Source organism: Erpetoichthys calabaricus, chromosome 5 (genome assembly GCF_900747795.2).
Source record: "Erpetoichthys calabaricus chromosome 5, fErpCal1.3, whole genome shotgun sequence".
NCBI classification, from domain to species: Eukaryota; Metazoa; Chordata; class Cladistia; order Polypteriformes; family Polypteridae; genus Erpetoichthys; species Erpetoichthys calabaricus.
The window spans coordinates 163,059,216-163,078,980 of record NC_041398.2 but is presented as its reverse complement, the minus strand read 5'-3'; the positions used below and the strand labels follow the sequence as shown (position 1 = coordinate 163,078,980).

Sequence of the window (19,765 nt, the reverse complement as noted above, 5' to 3'; positions counted from 1 at the left end):
CATCAGGCGTAAGGCAAGTGTAATTGAATAGCGGCGTGTCATTGAGTAGCGGCACTGCAAGTTTAGTTTCTTTTCAATAAAGTCAGGTGTTAGGCAAGTGTCATAGAATAGCGGTGGCGCTGCAAGTTTAGTTTCTTTTCAATAAAGTCAGGCGTTAGGCAAGTGTCATTGAATAGCGGCGCATCATTGAAGAGCGGCGCTGCAAGTTTAGTTTCTTTTCAATAAAGTCAGACGTTAGGTAAGTGTCATTGAATAGCGGTGCTGCAAGTTTAGTTTCTTTTCAATAAAGTCAGGCGTTAGGCAAGTGTCATTGAATAGCGGCGCGTGATTGAATAGCGGCGCTGCAAGATTAGTTTCTTTTCAATAAAGTCAGGCGTTAGGCAAGTGTCATTGAATAGCGGCGCGTGATTGAATAGCGGCGCTGCAAGATTAGTTTCTTTTCAATAAAGTCAGGCGTTAGGCAAGTGTCATTGAATAGTGGCACTGCAAGTTTAGTTTCTTTTCAATAAAGTCAGGCGATAGGCAAGTGTCATTGAATAGCGGCGGCGCTGCAAGTTTAGTTTCTTTTCAATAAAGTCAGGCGTGCTTGGCAGCGGCGAAGTTCTGCTTTTAAATTTTTATTAAGAAGAAAAGAAAACCTTTTTAAACTGAGGGAAAATATACCAATAACAATTTGTTAAGGATCTGTTTTTTTGTGAAGCTGCCTTTACACAGCCTGTCCGCTGTTTTATAAATGAACGCCATATAAGGCCGTCCTTTCTCCTTCATAGTCAGTTCACGTGATTATGTGTGAGGCATGATGACGCAATACGCAACCCCTCCTCCCACGGCCAACGAGCTGCCGTCCATTAATGTATATGGACAAAAAAGAGGTTCCAGTTATGACCGTTACGCTTTGAATTTTGAAATGAAACCTGCCTAACTTTTGTAAGTAAGCTGTAAGGAATGAGCCTGCCAAATTTCAGCCTTCCACCTACACGGGAAGTTGGAGAATTAGTGATGAGTGAGTCAGTCAGTCAGTCAATGAGTCAGTGAGGGCTTTGCCTTTTATTAATTAGTATAGATCACTACCGCTGTTGCCCGCTTAACCGCTCTACTTTCCTAACTGCTAAGAACTGTTTAATTTAGAAAGACTTGCTTTGTGACTATCTGCTGTTTCTTACAGTCTTGTCTGCTCCTACAGCTGCATGTGCCTAATCGGCGTCTTAATAAGGGCCACCTCCCTATGTACCACTGAGCCTTTCTCTTTACCTCTTTGAAGTCAGTCGCTGCCTTTCTTTTTTTTTTCACGCTAAGAAATCATTGTTTGTTGCTTATAACTACAGTGGTAGTGGTCGATTCACGAACGTCTCGGTACACGTACAAATCGGTTTATGACCAAAAAGTTTGCCAAACTTTTGCCTCGGTTCACGACCACACACTCGGTATACGAACAAGCCAGTTTCCCTTTAGTTTGTACATGTTCATTCTCTCCCTGTGCATTTCCTGTGCAGCGAGAGAGCGTGACACACACACACATGACACACAGGCAGCGAGAGAGAGAGAGACGCACACACACACAGGCAGTGCGAGAGAGAGACGCGCGCACACACAGGCAGCGCGAGAGAGAGGTGGGCGCATAAGGTAGGAAGGCAGTTAAAGAATGCACTGGGCTTGATTTTGTTTTCACTTCTGTTTACAGCGATCTGTTCATAGCGTGCATTGTTGCAATGTTACTTTTCTTGGTGGTTTATTAAATTACTGATTTTTTCAAATGTTCATTTTTTCTCTGTGCTTAAAACTCATTAAAAAAAAGTGTTTTTAGCCAGCGGTTGGTAGCGCTATAGCGTAAACTATTGCAGTGTTAGTTTTATCTGTTGTTCAAGGTTTTTTCAGTGTTATTCAATGTTTTTACATTTAGTTTACTATTACGCTGTGCATTCTATGGTTTTATTAACTATATTTGTGCTTAAAAACTTAAAAAAAATATATATTTACATACAGTTCGTATGGTCTGGAACGGATTAATTGTATTTACATACAATCCTATGGGGGGAAATTGCTTCGGTTCACAACCAAATTGGTTTACGACCAGAGTTTTGGAACGAATTATGGTCGTGAACCGAGGTTCCACTGTATTTGTTGCTACTACACTGCTTATTTACTTAAAGAGATGCATGTGTTATCTACTGCTTCTTACTGCCCTGCCTTGCCAATGCTAGTCTGAATACAAGACTAGCCCCCCCAAACACCAAGCTGCTTTTGCTCCTTTGCTGGTGAAAAAGAAAAGCAAAAAACCCTTCTAAAGGGAAAAAAGCTTTTAAAATTCCTACACAGCTTCTTAGTGGCAACCAAAACACAAGCTTTTTGGAGTAAAATGTTTTCTGTAGTGTGAGAGTTAGTTAAAAATACAACTCTTAGCCGCTTCTCCCTCATTTGCAAAGATGACTTCAGCACGTCTCCACAACCCTTAGTACGTCTCTTCATGATGTTAATTATCAGTTCTAAATATGGCACCTTTTCCTAGTCTTATACTCATTGGTAATAATTAAAAAACAAAAAACAAAACAAAAAAACTCTTGGCCTGGCCTCCCCAGTAATCCCAAATTACATTTGGCAGGTTTGAAAATACAGGTACTCGTTGACTTACGACCGCGATTGGTTCCGACTGACTGGTTGTAAGTTGACCTGGATGTAAGTCGGCCTATGTTAAATTAAGGTAAGAATATTAGACTGGTTAATGATATTGTAATCATCTTAAAGTAATATTTTATCAACATTTTCTTACTTTCTAAGACAAACACAGCATACTACAGTACAATTTGTTTAATATGTGGAAAACGTACAAAATAAGAAATACTTTACTGTACATTTAATTCCTGGCACCACTGGTGCTTGGCTGCGGGTTGTCGATATCGCCTTCATCAGGGTGATGGGAGGAGTTGCTCTTTTCATAAACATAGTGAGCTTCGTCTGAATTGTTTGTGTTTTTTTTCTCTTCATAAATTTCGCAATAAGGGCGAAATGTGTCGCGTGCCATCCGTTCAATCCTCGCAAATCGTTCAAAATTTGGGTCCATTTTTTCAAAATGAGCGAGGAGTTTATTCAGTAGAGATAAACCTTCTGACAATCCCTTTGTGGTGAACATTCGTTGTGGCACCTCCTCCTCTTCGTCTTTCTCCAATTCTCTTGTTTCTTCTTCCGCCACTCTTCTTCCAATTCTTTCAGCTCTTCATTCGTAAGTTCACCTGATTCCCGGTCTAGCAACTCCTCGACATCTTCCATTTCACATTCCAATGAAAGGTCTTTTGATAGTTTCACTATTTCTTCACGAATTTAAATCCAGCAAAAGTATTCACATAACGCTTAACACACTTCTTCCATACGCCATTCATACACTTTTCCGTCACAGAGTCCCACGCGGTAGCAAGATTCTTTATACACTTAAGAATATTATATTTTTTCCAAAAGTTGCATAGTGATAGTTCCGGGTCGGCATCAATTGCAGCTATGGCTTGGGCAAAGGTGGTTCTGAGATAGTTTGCCTTTAATGTAGCAATCACACCTTGGTACTTTCGGTTGAATAAGTGGAGTAGTGTTTGGGGGCAAAAAAAACACTTTCACATTGGGATAGAGGTCAGCTAAGTGACATGGATGTCCAGGCGCATTATCGAGCAACAGTAAAATTTTAAAGGGAATTCCTCTCTCCAAACAGTATTCACGCACTTGATGAATGAAACAATACTGAACCAATCCTCAAATAAAGCCTGGTTCATCCAGGCATTACGGTTTGACCTATAATAAATTGGCAAAGTATGCTTGTTCACATTCTTAAATGCACGTGGATTTTCAGAATGATAAATTAAGAAGGGCTTCAGCTTGAACCCCGCGATATTCCCGCCAAGCAGCAGTCTATCCTTTGTGTGCTTTAAATCCTGGCATGCTTTTGGCTTCTTTGTGGATGTAAGTGCGTCCTGGCATCTGCTTCCAATATAACCCTGTTTCATCCACATTAAAATTCTGCTCTGCGAGATAACCCTCAGCCTTGATTATTTCGTTTAAACTATCGACAAAATTACTATCTCCTTCCTCATCTGCAATTGCTGCTTCTCCAGTCACTCGAACATTATGCAACTGGAATCTTTTCTTAAACCTCTTAAACCAACCAGTACTTGCCACAAATTCTTCACTGTAGTCTTCTCCGGCACATTCCTTTAAAGTCGCAAACAGGCTTCTAGCCTTCGACTGTACTGTAAAGAGGCTTAACGGCGTCCGCTTTTGAATCTGATCTTCCATCCAAATGTTTAACAATTTCTCCATTTCATGGATGGGCCCAGTACGTTGCTTTGTAATCACTGTTGATCGCAAAGGTGCAGAACCTTTCACAGCTTCACGAATTCTATTTTTCTGCTTTTAAAATAGTCGACACAGTAGAGTGTGATAACTTCATATCACATGCGATCGCATTCACTTTCTTTCCTCCTTCATACTGTTTTATCATCATCATTTTTGGTGTCTAGATCAATGGCCTTTCTTTCCTTTTTGGCAGGCTGAGGAGTGCACAGAGACAATTTCCTCTTGGTAGACATGTTAGGGTTATATTATTATCGAAAACTGCCAAAACAACAAGACACAAACACACGTGGGGCAACTTCTGCATATATTTTTACTGCTGCGTAGCGAGACTTGTGAGTGCGGGAAACTGGCGCTGCCAACAGCTGGCGGGGGAAACTGTCGAACGCGTCGTAAAGTCGAACAATCGTAACTTGCATAGGTCGTACGTCGACGAGTACCTGTATTACATTTATGTTAACAATATTGACATTATATTGACATTCCAAAGACTCCGATTGCAGCCAGTGATCAATAAGTCATTGACCTCGAAGATAGAAAGAGAGTAAGCTTCTGCTACAGGCAAACAGGAGGAAAGTTGGGAATAATCACAATAGAACTACAGTTGACCATTTGCATGAAAGTTGGGCACAGTGTTCTGCAATTATTTTTGAGAAATTCCCCATGATCTAAAGTCTGGAGGATTGGCTGCTGGCAGATAGTAATAAGCAAACCTAAACTGAAAGGCTGATATTAAAATATCATTAGCCATAAGTGTACGTTGTGTGCGCCTGTGAACGTTACTGCTGCATAAGCATTGTACTATTTATACTTGTGTGTGTACTTTACGTAAATCTGGAGGATTCCACCAGGTGGCAGTATGAGATATCATCATGGTGAGAACAGGTTCGACATCGCTGTGTTGTAATTTGCCTGAAACACCCATTAAATTCTGAGGACACCTTGCCACAATATCTCTGAAAAGGATGGATGTTTAACGATTAAATCTATTAATCCAGGGATGCACCCATTCCAGCTAGCATTGGGCACGAGGCAGAAACAATACCTGAACGGGGCATCAGCTCATCGCAAGGTGAATACAAGCACTCACATACACTAGTGTCATTTTAGCATCACCAAATCCCCAAACTATCATGTCTTTGGAAGGAAACTGGAGCACACTGTGGAAACCCACCAGGAAAACATGCAAACTCCAGGCAGGGACCACCAGGGATGTAACTCCCTGCAAGTCAGCAGTGCAACTAAGGATGTGACTTCCTGCAAGGCAGCAGCGCTACCAAGGACGCGACTCCCTGCAAGGCAGCAGCTCTACCACTCTGCCACCGTGCCGCCCCCACGTGTAATTATCGTGTTTCCCCGAAAATAAGACTGGAGTCTTATTAATTTTTGCACTAGGGCTTATTTTCAGGGGATATCTTATATTTATTCATGTACAACAATATTCTTCTGGAATATCGTCATAACTCTCCACATTCAAACCCTGAATTCCAGCCTGAATTTCTTGCTACCCCAGCCACTTTTAGAATCCTACAAGATAGATGTGCATGTTGATGTTTGATGAATGGTTCGATGTGGTGAAGCAAAATGCTGACATACAAATGCATTTGTGGTGCTTTTATATTCAAGTGTATACACAATATATTTTAAAAGTCTCACATACCATCTTTTGTGCCGTCTTTTTTTTTTTTTTTTTTTGCACCTTGTACTATCAGAATGTACGGCGGCATATTTGAGCCACAGAGAAAAAAAAATAAGGACATAATGAAAATGTCTATTTTGTGATTAAAGTGGAAAATTTCGGCTTTAAACTCGAAATGTCCACATTAACCTCATTTTATCATTAAAGTAGACTGTTGTAAACGTCATCTTAAAACCGACCCAGTTGTTAATCGCTACTTGCTTCTGGTTTTTCCTCCTGACCTGACAGCAGCGGCAAGCAGCAATAGATCGCCACACAGAACACATTAAATTTATGATATTCCAGCTCTCTGCACATTTAGAATTCATAAATTTATACTTGATATCACTTTCATGATGAAATGCATTAAAATATGTATGTTACATTTTACAGATAAATTGTTAACTTTGTTTAAATAATAATAAATACTGTTAATAGTTACACATATGGGGGTGGCAAAGTGATAGCACTGCTGTCTCGTAGGGAGTCATGTCCCTTGTGATCCCTGCCTGGAGTTTGCTTGTTTTCCTGATGGGTTTCCACAGTGTGCTCAGTTTTCCATCCGGAGACATGAAGGTTTGGGGATTTGGTGAAGCTAAAATGACGCTGGTGTATGTGAGTGCTTGTATTCACCTTGCGATAAGCTGATGCCCCATCCAGGGATTTTTTCTGTCTTGTGCCGATGCTGCTGGAATGGGCGCATCCCCTAATTGATGGATGTAATCGTTAAACATCCTTTTCAGAGATATTGTGGCAAGGTGTCCTCAGAATTTAATGGATGTTTCGGGCACACGCATCGCGTGGCACTAGTGCTGGGCAGTATACCGGTTCATACCAAAAAACGTTTTTTATTTTTTTTATGATAAGGATTTTTCTTATACACCAACACCGATTTAAATTGCCTAAACGACATTCGGAACATGGCGCAGCGGGAAACTGTTCAAGTGGGGACCTTTTTCGCTGCTACACGACTAAACACAGATTTGTTGCACAGGGGCTCTTTTTCACTGCTACTCCACTAAATAGGTAGTGGTAGTGTAGGTATTGCGCGGAAAATGGAAAGAGAACATTCCGAAACTGAAGCTGACGATAAAGTTGAACATAATGACACAAAAGAACTTTTGCTGAAAAAAAGGAATCACATCCGTTTCCTGGAGATACTTTGGTTTTAAAAGGTCGGATGTGGACCATTATGTTCAAATGTGTAAATACTGTTTCTATACTACTGGATAATACTGCAAGCCAAGTTGTACTTGTTTTATTTGTTTTCAATACAGTGTAATTTACCTGGGTACTGTATAATAGTGTGATGACATGTTGACTTTATTCTCGACATTTCCACTTTAATGTCGACGCTTATGATGAGAATAAAGTCGACATGTTGACTTTATTCTCAAAATTTGTCATTAAAGTAGAACATCGTAAACTAAACTTCATCATAAAATGAATATTTAATTTACTAGATTTTTCTCAAACCCCGTCATAAGTTATATAGCACATTAAATGCTTTGTGTTAAGTGTTCCCCGAGCTTCTTAAACTGACTTCCTCTTGCACTAAGAGGAGGCGCCGGCAGCGATGGCCACGCACAATACATTCACTTCATGATATTTCTGCTCTCTGAACATTTAGAATGCTAAGATAAATACTTGATATAATTTTCATGGTGAAATGCATTAAAGCATGCATTAATCATGTGGGGGCACGGCGGCGTGGAGGTTGCACTGCTGCCTCACAGCAAGGGTGTCTCGGACCCTGCCTTGCATTTGCATGTTTTTCTGGTGGGTTTACTCGGCATGCTTCAGTTTCCTTTCAAAGTCATGTAGGATGTGGGGTTTTGTTATGCTATATTGACCCTGGTAGTGTATATTTTGCTCGTATTCACCCTGCGATGTACTGGCGACTCATTCAGGGATGGACGCAACCCTGAATGGATGGCATAATTAAACATGTATAACGAAGATATTTTTAAAGTTCTGAACACTCCATGGGCTAAGTTTATAACTAGTTTTAATTTCACAAAGACGTTTATCGTGTGGTGATTGGTTATGTGGAGAAAGAAAAAGGAAGGATAGGAACTGGGGGTTTTGGTACGTCAGATAGAGACAGCACGCGTGCAATAAAGAAAGCCCGCTCAGATGAACATGCATTGAATTCTGTGTTCGTGTCTTCGACCACCAGATCACAAACCCAACATTTACACAATATTTAAGTTAAACCTGTGCGATACCCATTCATACATCCAGTTTTTTTGGAGCTTCGTCACACCTGCCATAAAGTTCTCTACACTGAACATACACCTGGGGACCCTTTACTGCGAGGGAGCAGCACTACCGCCACACTACCGTACATGTTTAATACCTGCTTTAATGCATTTCATCATGAAAATGATATCAAGTATTTATCTTAGCATTGTAAATTTTCAGAAAGCAAGAATATAATGAAGTGAATGGATTCTGTGTGGTGATCGCTGTCTCATCTTAGTGCGGAGGAAGTCGGTTTAAGAAGCGTAGTGATTAACAACTGGGTCGGGGAACACTTAACACAAAGCATTTAATGTGCTGCATTAACTTATGACGGGGTTTGACAAAATCTAGTAAATTAAACATTGATTTTAGGAAGAAGTTTAGGTTACGACATTCTGCTTTAATTATGAAGTAAACTATGAGAATAAAGTGGAAATGTCGACTTTAATTTCGACAGAAAACGGCGAGAATAAAGTGGAAATGTCGACTTTATTCTCGACATATAGTTTGTTTTTTTTCTTCCCTGTGTCCGTATTTTTTTTTCTTCACCATGGCCCTAATATGATTCCGTAGGGCTATACCACAAATAGCATTATAAATGCAAGTTGCAGTTTTATTATTTATGCATATAGCTTAGCTTGAAGCAAGGTCCATATTAATGCAGTTTGCCTAAATGATGGTTTAGTTGGTAAAGATGTCATCACCAAGTTGCACTTGTTTTATTTTATTTTAATTTGGTGAATACTGTGTAATGCACCTGGGCTTGAAGCCTTGAAGTAATAGAGCAACTATCAGTAATAATACTATTATTTATTTTATTGTTATTATTTATTAGTTTAAATATTATGCAGTTTAATGATGGTGAAGTTGTTTAAAAAGTCACTTTAACGTGTCAGTGGACAGAGATTGTTAACATTAACAGAAAGTGTAGTTGGTTTACAAAAAATATTTACTATTTATTCCTTTTCTAAGACATGTTCAGTGCAATACAATTTTTGACAAGCACTTCTGGATATTTTACTAAGTCTAAATGCCTATTTGGATGGTTGAAAATATGCTGTCAAAATTATAGTTTAAGTTTTTGCAAAATTTGTTCAATAAAAAGGTTCTATATTTTGACTGCATCTGTCATGCAACGTGATTCCTTCTCTTCATTAGTGCCACCCCCTTGAAAAGTATCACTTTATGGGGCCATGCAAACCTGTATTAATACTTGTGTGCACATTAAAATGTTTTTTTTTGTACAATGTACAGTGCTCTTGACAGTGGAATAGGTTATTCTTAGCCAGTAATTGCAGTGGAAAATGTGGTTAACTTCCACTCATGCATGGGGAAAAAAATACCGTCAAATACCGTGAAACCGGGATAATTTAGAAAAATACCGTGATATAGAATTTTGGTCATACTGCCCACCCCTACGTGGTGCCTTACTTTTCAGCTGATGATCTTGACGAGGGCTTATTTTTGGGGTAGGGCTTATATTACCGAGCAGCCTGAAAATCATGCTAGGGCTTATTTTCGGAGTAGGTCTTATTTTTGGGGAAATGTTGTATTAACAGAATTCATTCATTAAATGAAGTTTAATGTTTTGTCTGTAAAATGTAGCATACATACATACTTTTATGCATTTTATCATCAAAGTGATATCAAGTATAAACTGAAGGATTCTAAATGTGCAGGGAGCTGGAATATCTTAAATTTAATGTGTTCTATGTGGTGATCTATTGCTGCTTAGTGCTGCAGTCAGTTCAGGAGGAAGCCCCATAAGTACGTAGTGATTAACAACTGGGTCAGTTTTAAAATGAAGTTTATAACGGTCCACTTTAATGATAAAATAAACTACAAGGTTAAAATGGACAATGCAAGATTAAAGCTGAAATTTCACAATTAATCACAAAGTAGACCTTTTCACTGTGTCCGTAATTTTTTTCTCAGTGGCTCAAATATGCTGCCATACATTCTGATGCTGCAGCATCGCGTTAATTTATGAGGATGTGCTCAGAGGACAAGTCAAATGAATGCTGGGAACGTGTAGCAGCCACGCGTTCTGAGCGTGAAGTATAAACCTGCCCTAAAATGTAATTAAGACTGGAACTGGGGATAGACCAACCAAATGAGAGCAATCTCTACTGGTAAATAGCATTATTGGAGAAGAAACATCCATCCATCCATTTTCCAACCAGCTGAATCCAAACACAGGGTCACGGGGGTCTGCTGGAGCCAATCCCAGCCAACATAGGGCACAAGGCAGGAACCAATCCCGGGCAGGGTGCCAACCCACCGCAGGGAAAAGAAACAGCTATTGTAATTTACAGAGCTGAGCGGTGCATTTGTATTTGTTATGAGGTTTACTCTGTGACCATAGTTAGTGCAGAGTTTAATATGGAGTTTGGAGGCTGGGTACCAGATGTTTGGGGGGGGGGGGGGGCATTAAATATAACTGAAACGCAAAGGCTTAGTGGTCAATTCCATGTTCTATCCAATGTTGTCCATTTTGGTGCTCCTTGCAGTGTTTAATAGCAATGTAAGTGCAACAAAAAGTATTTACAGTACACCCCCAAAATTCACGGGCGTTACGTTCCTAGAGCACCCACGAATTGTGAAAAACCACGACTTTAGGATGTGGTTAAAAAATGCCTTTTAAGTGCCAATTTTTATAGTTTAAACCCTAAATACAGTATGCCCCCAAAACACTTTAATTTCATTGCAAACTCGGCTTAATACATTAATACATTACCTAAAAAATTACCTTAATACATTACCTAAAAACAGAATGTAAAGGTAAACCCGTCTACTGTACAGTTCTGTACTGCTGTGTCTACTGCGGTGCTAGAATGTAAAATACCGATGTTACCACTATACGTACTGTAATTCATGCAAGCACGTTTTCTTTGGTATGCTGTGCCGTTTTCTTTGTTATAAGTAGAGTAAATACATAATAATTTCATTTAATTAACTCTTTTAGGGCTAATTTTTTTTTTTTTGTTTCTTTTCTCCCAGGGCTGAATATTTTTCCAAAAACTAACTTTTTTAAAAAAAAAAGAACACAAAGCAATTGAAATCAACAAAAAATATTTACTTTTGACAAATGTTACTGTCTTGCATGTTGTATGAGCCTGCATACTCTATGATTTCACATACATATCACATACATTTTACACAGCAAAGTCCTGCAAAGCCTGATCTTGCTCAAAGCAGCCAATTTCAGTCATTGCCACATTGCACTGCTTACAATATGTGTTGCTTTGGTGCCTACTTTTCAATTGTCTGTTGCTGCACTTTCTCACATATATTGTTAGTGTGTACTGTAGAGAGACAAGTCACCCATTTGCCATCATGCCATGCCACTGCCACCAAGTTTTCTGGATAAAACTTTGCAGCATCACGTACCCATCATCACGCTGCATAACCTGTCCAAAGCCACCAGGGGACAAAGCACGTTTGGACCAATGCTCTCTGAAATTATATCACCAGTTCTGTCCCATCTCTATTTGTAATGCCACAGCGTGCTTCATCTCGTCTTTTGTTGTGGGTTTCCACTTTGAAAAAAGAGAATTCGATGCAAGCGCAGCCCGCAATTCAAAAAATTTCTCTGCCTACCTGTTTGTCTCGTCTGACAGTAGCTGAAAAGCAGCATCAGGAGAGAACAGCCTGAAGTAGTTCAGCAGCTGGTGATCTGTCGTGTCCAACAGCAAGCCATGCCGTCTTGTGAAGTCCGGTAGCCCACGGATCAATGTCTGTGTATTCCTCCCACGCGAACCTTGCCGTAGATGCATCGGCTGCGCGAATGCGTTCAGCTGCCAGCGCATCAGCTGGCGCGGCATCGGCTGGTGACCGATCAGCTGATGCTGGCTTCTCACTCTGTTGTTCGATCTCCTGATCACTGTTAATAAAATCCGATTCTGAAAAATCAGAGTCCGACTCCGCGATAATGCGCAAAACATTGTCTGCTGAGTGTTTTCTTTTCTGCACTCGCTTCGCTCCCTTGTGACATGTCGATGCCATCTTGCCATTGTTTACATTTCGCAACTCATGCACATGCAAGGATTAGTTGCCGAGTCAACGAGTCTAGCATTCCTCCAAGCACAGAGGGAATGCCTGCGACGTGACAGTGAGTTTTGTCGCCATTAACAGCTGATTGTCGCCCTCTATCCTTGGATGTCGACTTTTGTCGAAATTCGCCCTCAACCCCTCCTGTCGACAAAAGTCGACATCCCCCCTAAAAGAGCTACAATACAGTAAAATGTACGGGTACTCACCAATGATGAATGATTTTGATGATGATAATAATGATGAAGTAGCTGTGCAGTACGATGTCGAGGATTTAAAATTCCTCGGGTGGCGCTTTTTCTTCAGGCGCTTCAGGAGGAGTCGTATCTTTGAACGGGTCTTCTTCTGGTGGGGTTTCGTGCTGGCTTTTCTTTATAGGTTTCAGGAACATTGTGATGGGAAGTTGCTACATTGTTTCCTGTAGCAAACTGCTGGTACAATTTCCGTGCTTTCTCACGGATGATGTTACTGTCCAAGGGGATGTTCTTCCTGCAGTCTGTGATCCACAGTACAAAGACAGATTCCATCCTGACGATATTTTTATTTCTTACGGTCGTTACCTTTTTGGCACTATCACAGAAACGTACAGATACGGTACTCCAGATTGCTGCTTCATTCTTCTTTATGTAGCGTGCGGTGCTTTCATTAATGCCATAGTGGCACGCTACTGCAGCATAACTTTTTAGTTCCCAGAGCAAATCCAGTAGTTCAACCTTCTCCTGGAGTGTTTTAAACTTCTTCTGGCGCTTAGGCTCAATGCCAGCAGCCTTAGAAGGTGCAGCGTGATTCGGCGACATCTTGTGTGTTTAAGAATAACAAAATTAATACAATAACAAAATGGAAAACACAAGGACACTCAGCTGGAGTCGCATCACAGGGCAGCAGTCAATCAGCAGCAAGGAGAAATCAATAATGCTCTCGGATCGGCTACTTTCACCATCCCAAACCGCGTTTCCTATAGCGGTGGTAAACCCACTCACCTGGAGACGCGTCTCAGGGCAGCAATCAATCAGTAGCAAAAAGAAATGAATAACGCTCTTGGATTGGCTACTTTCACCATCCCAATCCGCATTTCCCTCAACGGTTGCTTCCTGTTCTCTCTACAGCACAGTATTGCCACGAAAAAAGCCATAAAAAATTGTGGAGGATATTTGCGCTTTCCGCTAACAATTAATAGTTAGATTCTAAGGAAAAATCCATGAACGACTGAGTCCGCGAACCCTGAACCGCGACTTCTCGGGGGTCTACTGTATAGAAATAAAACAAAAGATTTATTTGCCTTTATCCCTGTGATAAATTCAATTCAATAATTCTCATTGAACAAGGCATGTTTAGCAAGCAAGGGTTTTATATGAGCAAAAAGTAGGCATGGTTAAGTGAGTATTTTAATGTCATTACTAGTGCTGGGCGGTATACCGGTTCATACCGAAAACCGTTTTTTATTTTTTTTTTATGATATGGATTTTTGTTATACCGCAACACCAGTTTAAATTGCCTAAACGACGTTTCGAACGTGGCGCAGCAGGAAACTGTTCAAGTGGGGACCTTTTTCACTGCTACACCGCTAAACACAGATTTGTTGCACTAGGGCTCTTTTTCACTGCTACACCACCAAATAGTGGGCGGTAGCATAGGTATGCCGCGCGGTGAAAATGGACAGAGCCGAAAAAAAGCAGTCACGTCTGTCGCCTGGAGATGCTTTAGTTTTAAAAGGTCAGATGTGTAAATACTGTTTCTATACTACTGGATAATACTGCAAGCCAAGTTGTACTTGTTTTATATACAGTGTAATGTACCTGGGTACTGTGTAATAGTGTGACGACATTTTGACTTTATTCTTGACATTTCCACTTTAATCTTGACGCTTATGACGAGAATAAAGTCGACATGTTGACTTTATTCTCGTAATTTGTCATTAAAGTAGAACATCATAAACAAAACTTCATCATAAAATGAATATTTAATTTACTAGATTTTCTCAAATCCCGTCATAAGTTATATAGCACATTAAATGCTTTATGTTAAGTGATTCGTTCAGAGATGGGCGCAACTCTGAATGGATGGCATAATTAAACATGTATAACGAAGATATTTTTAAAGTTCTGAACACTCCATGGGCTAAGTTTATAACTAGTTTTAATTTCACAAAGACGTTTATCGTGTGGTGATTGGTTATGTGGTGAAAGAAAAAGGAAGGATAGGAACTGGGGTTTTGGTAGCCTACGTCAGATAGATACAGCATACATGCAATAAAGATAGCCCGCTCAGAAGAACATGCATTGAATTCTGTGTTCGTGTCTCCGACCAGCAAATCACAAACCCAACATTTACACAATATTTAAGTTAAACCTGTGCGATAGCTATTCATACATCCAGTTTTTTGGAGCCTCGTCACACCTGCCATAAAGTTCTCTACACTGAACATACACCTGGGGACCCCTTACTGCGAGGGAGCAGCACTACCGCCTCACTACCATGCATGTTTAATACCTGCTTTAATGCATTTCATCATGAAAATGATATCAAGTATTTATCTTAGCATTCTAAATTTTCAGAAAGCAGGAATATCATGAAGTGAATGGATTCTGTATGGTGATCGCTGTCTTCTCTTAGTGCGGAGGAAGTTGGTTTAAGAAGCGTAGTGATTAACCACTGGGTTGGGGAACGTAACACAAAGCATTTAATGTGCTGCATTAATTTATGACGGGGTAAATTAAGTAATTGATTAAACATTGATTCTAGGAAGAAGTTTAGTTTACGACATTCTACTTTAATTATGAAGTAAACTATGAGAATAAAGTGGAAATGTTGACTTTAATCTCGACATATAGTTTGTTTTTTTCTTCCCAGTATAGCTTAGCTTGAAGCAAGGTCCATATTAATGCAGTTTGCCTAAATGATGGTTCATTTGGTAAAGATGTCATCACCAAGTTGCACTTGTTGTATTTTATTTTAATTTGGTGAATACTGTGTAATGCACCTGTAGTGCAACTATCAGTAATAATACTCTTATTTATTTTATTGTTATTATTTCTTAGTTTAAATATTATGCAGTTTAATGATGATAAAGTTGTTTAAAAAGTCACTTTAACGTGTCAGTGGACAGAGATTGTTAACATTAACAGAAAGTGTAGTTGGTTTACAAAAAATATTTGCTATTTATTCCTTTTCTAAGACATATTCGGTGCAATACAATTTTTGACAAGCACTTCTGGATATTTTACTAAGTCTAAATGCCTCTTTGTATGGTTGAAAATATGTTGTCAAAATTATAGTTTGTTTTTGCAAAATTTGTTCAGTAAAAAGGTTCTATATTTTGACTGCATCTGTCATGCAATGTGATACCTTCTCCATTAGTGCCACCTCCTTGAAAACTATCACTTTATGGGGCAATGCAAACCTGTATTAATACTTGTGTGCACATTAAAATGTATTTTTTTTGTACAATGTACAATACTATTGACAGTGGAATAGGTTATTCTTAGCCAGTAATTGCAGTGGAAAATGTGGTTAACATCCACTCATGCATGGGGAAAAAAAATACCGTCGAATACCGTGAAACCGGGATAATTTAGAAAAATACCGTGATATACAATTTTGGTCATACCGCCCACCCCTAGTCATTACTTTGCTTTTAGAAAACATCTTGCATACTTAAGGATGACACAGGTGGACCACACTTTGAGAATTAATGTTTTAGATAATTTCATATCTTAGAATTGTTCAATTTTTTAATGCTAGTAGCTTCTTGAAGTAGGTCAGTATTTGTTGTGCTTGTAATTTATTTGTAGCGGTCTAAATTTTTGCCCTTTTTTTTCAGGTCTAAAAGTTTGGTCAGATCCCTTCAAGTCAAAGTGAAGTGACCATTAAATTTACACACAGCAAAATGGGGAAAAAAAAAGTATTTTGCCAAGACTATCATGTCAAGGTACTAGTTAAACAAATGTAAACTTCCATTGTCAGTTTGTCTGCATTTTCTTTCAATGTATGTGAACATAATATTTGCTGGCTGTTTGGAACAAAATTATGGTTATCTACTAGTATGCATGATCTAATATGAGATGTAAAAGCATTTTTCTCAAATTAAATTAAAAAAGCTTTTTTTCTAGTTTTCACTACATAAAATGTGTGTTTTTGTCAAACTTTTCTGGGAAATGTAATGAGATTATAAACATTCTGTACATTTTAAACTTGATCAAAATTAAATGAATGATAGATGTTATAAATACCACACAATTCTGAGCCAACATTTGTCCTGATTATCCGAAATGATATTACAGACTTAATCTGGGATTTTAATTAATTTAGTTTATTTTTGTTTAGTGGGGAGCAGACTGAAGTTTTATAATTCAGCTTACAGTATCTCCTTGGCTATAAAAAAGTAGTTTTAGCATTTAAATAGTTGGGAACCTTTATTGAGGATAAAACTAAGAAGAGTATACCAAAACTAACTAACACAGAGCATTTACTGTTTTTTTATATCTGCTGAGATGTCTAGAATTTCTTTTACCAGGTGTGTGAAAATAGAAAATGACAGTACTAATGATCTAAAAATGATTGCATCTGCTTATGTTAAAAATTTTTTAGATAACTATGCTTTTGATTATAACTCTGCGGAGAGAATCCATTTTTGCTTTGTACTTAAAAAAAACTGGTAGGAGCTTCTTTACAGTAAAATGTGGAATTTGTTTTACAGTTTTTAAAAGGTTTTTGGTAAAATAATATAAACGTTCTGGTACAAAATAAAGTCTGACATCAAGTGCATGGATGTAAAAATAAGCTATCAAAAAATATATCAGAAACCTAAGTCACATTCTCACATTGTGCCTATGCCAGTGGCAGGCAGTGTTTTCATAAATTTTGAAGTAATAATAATGCTTGACTTAATAACATAACAATTGTGCTAGGAACATTGCATGCATGCATAAAAGTAACAAGCCTATTTGTGATTCCTTTTAGAAAGAAGGTAGGTCATTCACTAGTTATCATACATTAGTTGATTAGTTAAGAAGAGGTGTCAAGACAATATAAACTGAAAGGGCCCATGTGACTGATAGGCACAATCAAATGTATTGAACATACAGTACGTTGTGACATGGTATTAACATAACTGGTAATTGTTTTAAAGTGGCCTAATCAACACTGAAGCTGTTAACTAAATATACATTGGGTAAAGAAGAAAAAAGAATTCCAGTAACTTCAGTACTTGCTGGATTAAATGACAGTTAAAGTCAAGCCAATTTACATTGGATATAAACTTATTTACAGTAATCCCTCGCTATATCGCGCTTCGCCTTTCGCGGCTTCACTCTATCGCGGATTTTATATGTAAGCATATTTAAATATATATCGCGGATTTTTTGCTGGTTCGTGGATTTCTGCGGACAATGGGTCTTTTAATTTCTGGTACATGCTTCCTCAGTTGGTTTGCCCAGTTGATTTCATACAAGGGACGCTATTGGCAGATGGCTGAGAAGCTACCCAACTTACTTTTCTCTCTCTCCTGCACTGACTTTCTCTGATCCTGACGTAGGGGGATTGAGCAGGGGGGCTGTTCGCACACCTAGACGATACGGACGCTCGTCTAAAAATGCTGAAGGATTATCTTCACGTTGCTACCTTCTGTGCAGCTGCTTCCTGAAGCGACATGCTGCACGGTGCTTCACATACTTAAAAGCTCGAAGGGCACGTATTGATTTTCGATTTTGGTTTTTTTTTTGTCTCTCTCTCTCTCTCTCTCTTTCTCTCTTTCTCTGCTCCTGACGGAGGGGGTGTGAGCTGCCGCCTTCAACAGCTTTGTGCCGCGGTGCTTCGCATACTTAAAAGCCAAACAGCCCTATTGATTTGTTTGCTTTCCTCTGTCTTTATGACAGTCTCTCTCTCTGACGCGCACTCCTTTGAAGAGGAAGATATGTTTGCATTCTTTTAATTGTGAGACGGAACTGTCATCTCTGTCTTGTCATGGAGCACAGTTTAAACTTTTGAAAAAGAGACAAATGTTTGTTTGCAGTGTTTGAATTACGTTCCTGTCTCTCTACAACCTCCTGTGTTTCTGCGCAAATCTGTGACCCAAACATGACAATATAAAAATAACCATATAAACATATGGTTTCTATTTCGCGGATTTTCTTATTTCGCGGGTGGCTCTGGAACGCAACCCCCGCGATGGAGGAGGGATTACTGTACACAAAAAATCACTTTGAAATTGTAACCAATAATTATATAAGGAGGAAGTAGTGCAGTGGTTAGCACAACTGCCTAACAGCTTCAGGGGCTTAACATATTTGCTGTTCTTGTCACACGCTTCCTACAGGAGTAGGTAGCCTGCTAGTAGTTCGGGATCGACCAGGACTGGAAGTTGACACCGGCAGAGTCCAAAACAAAATATTACAGCAGAATGGATGTTTATTACAACAGTCTCTTGGAAAGAAAAATTCTAGTGCAGAAATATATGCAGTGCACTCACACACACATAAAATTAGAAAGGGGGAAAATATATATATAAATAATTTGAAGGAAAAAAAAAAACAACTGCCCAAAGGCAGTTTCCCCTGTCTGGGGGGGAAAAAACTGCCTGAACACTATTTTAAAAATAAGGCTGTGAAGTAGTCTTAAAAAATTCAGCTTCTCAAACCTAGAGAAATGTTACCCTACACTGAAGCAGCCAGATGCTGAGCCACTCTCTCACTATCGATGGCTCAACACCACCTCTCTATCTCTAAATCAGTTAACCAACCCCTAGCGGACAATGTCTCAGACCTTATAAAGCTGATGCCATTTCTCTCTCGGACTACGCTAGTGCTGGACAAAACTAACTGTATTCCCTTAAAGGGGAAAATGACCTAATTGACTCACAAACAAACTAAACCTAATCCCACCCAATAGAAACAATAACACCAAAACTAATATCACTTTTATACATCTGTGCTCATATAATACAAAGTCAAAAAAAAAAAAAAGTTAAACCAACATAAACTCAGTACCTTTAAAAGACCTTCCAACTCCTGGCACTCTTTTTCCTGCTTCATGAACATGGCACATGCGCCCGACCAAAGTGCCATGTTTAAGATGGTAACTGGACTGGCGCACACTCCTTTATTTGAAAGGAGATGGCCGGAGAACAAGGAGCTATGGTAACTCCCTCCCTTCAGGTGCCGACAACTGACATTAAGTCCTCTTATTTAAATGCGTTCATTCTCAGCTTTTCCCTGTTACAATGACTGTGCTGTTTAGATACTTTGTTGTGCTGCTGTGCACTCAGTCATGCTGGTTTCAGCTACATGTTTCTATGGGGACGAGTCTCCACGTCACCCACCCCCCACTGAAACTCTCTATGTCCTTGACACGAGATATATAATCAGCCACTTGGTTCTGGCCCCCAGGAATGTACTTAACCTCAAACTTGTATGGTTGTAATGACAAATCCCACCTGGTGATCATCCTAGCATTGGAATCTCTCAT

At 39.2% G+C, this 19,765-nt stretch overlaps 1 protein-coding gene across 1 annotated transcript in view; it reads left to right on the top strand.

Annotated features, from left to right (window-relative positions):
• Positions 1 to 16,412, top strand: part of smim20 (small integral membrane protein 20) — a 45,238-nt gene extending 28,826 nt beyond the window's left edge. Inside the window, exon 3 of the mRNA XM_028802166.2 lies at positions 16,125 to 16,412. Coding sequence (XP_028657999.1) covers positions 16,125 to 16,162 — 38 coding nt within the window. The 3' untranslated portion in view covers positions 16,163 to 16,412. The remainder of the gene's footprint in view (positions 1 to 16,124) is intronic.
• The last annotated feature ends 3,353 nt before the right edge of the window (positions 16,413 to 19,765 follow it).